We start from the raw sequence: 3,409 nt of genomic DNA, 5'->3' as shown, positions 1-3,409 counted from the left end.
GATACCACTTGCTCGGGTTTTGACACCATAAATGTCCCAAAAACAAAACAAAGTAATCAACTTTATTCAACAATACTTAAGTATGTGATGCCAACCAACAACCAATGCGTAAACAAAGTAGGATCGAAAGCATGACGAACAATTAACCAAAGAATTACTAAAACACACAAAATACAGACAATTTGTGTCCATCACCAATATGGAGATGTACGTCCACAGAGAAGAAGATGAACTCTTATTGATGAAGAACACCCAAACACTGAAGAAAAATTACAAACCGAACACAAAATTGTATATAATCTCTCTCAATATTTTCTCAACTCAAACTAGAGTTTCTAAGCTCTCAATTTCATTCTATACCAGGATGGAACTCAAGGGGTTATTTATAGTAATCCAAAGGTTGAATCACAATTTGATCCCAATACTGAAAGCTAGGAAAATCATACTTACCGTCGTGCACGATCATGCCTGAATATAAGGTGCGGTCATGCCTAATTATAAGGTGCAGCCTTGCCTAAAGACCCAAATGTTATTGTTTCACAAAATAACATTACGCACGCTCATGCTTGAATATAAGGTTCGTCCAAGCCAGGACATCCAAAATTCTGTGTTTTGCAAGGTTACATTACATACGCCCATGCGTAAATACAAGGTGCGAGCATGCGGCCTTGCCAAAAATTCTAGAAATTTCTATTTTACATATCCTTGTTTCGTATCACAATGTTTAACATCATTTACCTTATTTTGTAGCATTCTCGGCTATCAAAATGGATTATTGGTATATGTTAACCGGGTAAGCGTTTTCTCCCTTACTTACCGAGCAAGATTTTTGGTGTCTGTTATGTCTCTTTACTAGGTAACATTCTCGATTCTTACCATGCTCACCCAGTTAAGTAAACGCTGACCCGGTAAAGTTTGGTAAGCGTCTCCTAAGTAACCCGAGATCAATTTTATTAAAACATATTTGATTCAGTTATCAAATAATTTCAAAAAATGGAAAATCAAATAATCCGACTGAATAACAATTTGAATGAAATATATTTATTATGTTATTGGCATCTTGCCATACGATTTATGACGAGTTCATTCAATTAATGTGATGTTTACTGCCGCATAAGAGAAATGCATGACATAACCAAAGACAGAATTCCAAATAAGCAACGTGTGATTAAAGTGATCAAGTAAAAGTAAAGATACAGAGAATATGGAAGGTATGTAAGTTTAATTGTATATATGAAAGGTATGTAAGTTTAATTGTATATACTTCAAAAATTTATGGTTTTACACAAACACTAGAATGACAGCATCTTATCCATGTTGTAATGATTCGCACCAATCAGGGATGGGATAATGCTAATCGGGTAATATATCATACCAAAAACATGAACGAAAAATGTCAAATCATTGATCGAGAAATGAAGGCCTAACAGTCAACAAAAACGACAAAACCATTATATTCGACCTAACGACTAAAATGTGGAATACAACATGTAAAACAAAATGATTTCCACTTATCCTTCTTATTTTTGTGTATATTGTAGTTGGCTGGCTGGCTCTATTCGGCTACCAGAACATGAATAAGTTAAACCTAAAAAAAACAAAAACTGAATGTACAAAATTCCCTACCTCAACCGCCATGTTCTGCGTATCCACTCGTCTCCCCTGCAATTTTTCCCCATTCCATCCCAATTTTCTCCGATATAGCTACCTGTCATTAAACACAAATTAATTGATTCAAGGGATGGAGCAAGAATGATTGTTAATAGTTCCTAGCCTCCTCGTCAATTACCTATTTTCTTATACTCCCCCATGCACATATGAGTTAACATGTGATTACTAATCACGGTCAACGTACGGGCAAGCTTGGCACACGACCTCGGGTAGCGGTTGCATGAAGCACATATGATTTTAGTGTAAAATCACATGTTCTCTTATTTGGTTAATGTTCTCGTGAACCTACCTCTCTCTCTATACATTCACATATATACAGGGGCGGGTTTAATTGAAAACCGAGTTTTGATTGTAAACCGGGAAACAAAGGAGAGCGCGACACGTGTCTTCTTCCTTCGGGGTTATTCATCACGAATAATATATCATTCATGATGAATGTGTATTATTTACCATGAATAATGAATCAATTTAACATGGATCATGATCGTGTATTATGCATCATGAATGTTGTATTATTCATCATGAAGAGTTCATGAGCTTCACCTTCGTTATTCATACTGAATGTGGACGTCGGGGACACGTGTCGCGTTCTTCTTTGTCCCCCGGTTCACAAACAAAATTCGGTTTGCAATTGAAATTTTCTCACTCTATATATATATACACACACACATACAATAATGTTAGGTTCAAATGAGAAGTCCCCAAAATTTTAGAAATGAAAGAAACAATCTCAACAGCTAGTTTAAATTTTCTATTTCCAGATAATTTTTCACCAAGTAAGATAATTATAGAAAAAATCAAATGTACTAATCTATTTCTTATCTTTTTCATCAACAATTTTTTAGATATTAATAATTATCGATTTTTTATCCAGTTTTTCATCTTGAAACCCTTGATGATTTACAATCTACAAATCAAATTAAATTTCATTTGCCTATATCTCATATTTGAACACGAACAGTGGTGTTTTTCGTTCATATATTCACATGTGAATATTAACATAGGTTCACATATTTATCTCAATCATAACTTGTACGTGAATCAATGTAAAATTTATAGTTGAGATTCTGAATCAGTTTAAGATTCATATGTGAATACATGAATGTAACATAGATTCACATGTAAATCTTAATTATAACTTGTACTTAAGTCAATTTACAACTTAAAAGCGAGAATCTTAATTAGATTAAGATTCATATGTGAATCTTAAAAAATATATCGATCTTAAATTAAAGATTATAAAATTCTGTTTTTGTGATCGAAATTTATTTAAATAAAATATTGATTATATTTTAAATAATTTTTTTTTAAAATAGGTAATCTAATTATTATTTAAAAAAGGACGTGGATAAACTTTTGGAAAAATGAGTGCATGGTTTAATTATACAAAAGTTTTAAAATCCCTTCTCAATTTTTTAGATTATTTAAAAGTTAGTCACCAATTTTCTTATATTTTACATATTTTTACCTTACGATCTTGGTCATTGAAAAATCCAATCTAATAATAGTTGAGATTTCTTCTTATCTTCCAAAAAATTTGGGGCCTCTTTTGAACATTTCCTTATATGTATACACACATATATAAGAAGAGAGGAAGGTTTAAACGAGAACACTAACTATTTAATAAAACAAGAAAAATGTCGTTAATGTACAAAATCATATGTGATTTTACATTAAATGGAAGCAAAGACTTCTGAGACCACTTAAGTCGCAAGGAAAAGTCGGCAGGGTAATGTAT

At 32.4% G+C, this 3,409-nt stretch overlaps 1 protein-coding gene across 1 annotated transcript in view; it reads right to left on the bottom strand.

Annotated features, from left to right (window-relative positions):
- Positions 1–1,383: 1,383 nt before the first annotated feature.
- Positions 1,384–3,409, bottom strand: part of LOC112507650 (sorting nexin 2B-like) — an 11,433-nt gene continuing 9,407 nt past the window's right edge. The window contains exon 5 of the mRNA XM_025112306.1: positions 1,384–1,708. Coding sequence (XP_024968074.1) covers positions 1,628–1,708 — 81 coding nt within the window. The 3' untranslated portion in view covers positions 1,384–1,627. The remainder of the gene's footprint in view (positions 1,709–3,409) is intronic.

The sequence above is a fragment of the Cynara cardunculus genome (assembly GCF_001531365.2).
Source record: "Cynara cardunculus var. scolymus isolate 2C chromosome LG 2, CcrdV1, whole genome shotgun sequence".
NCBI classification, from domain to species: domain Eukaryota; kingdom Viridiplantae; phylum Streptophyta; class Magnoliopsida; order Asterales; family Asteraceae; genus Cynara; species Cynara cardunculus.
This window is presented reverse-complemented; position numbering and strand designations above follow the sequence as displayed.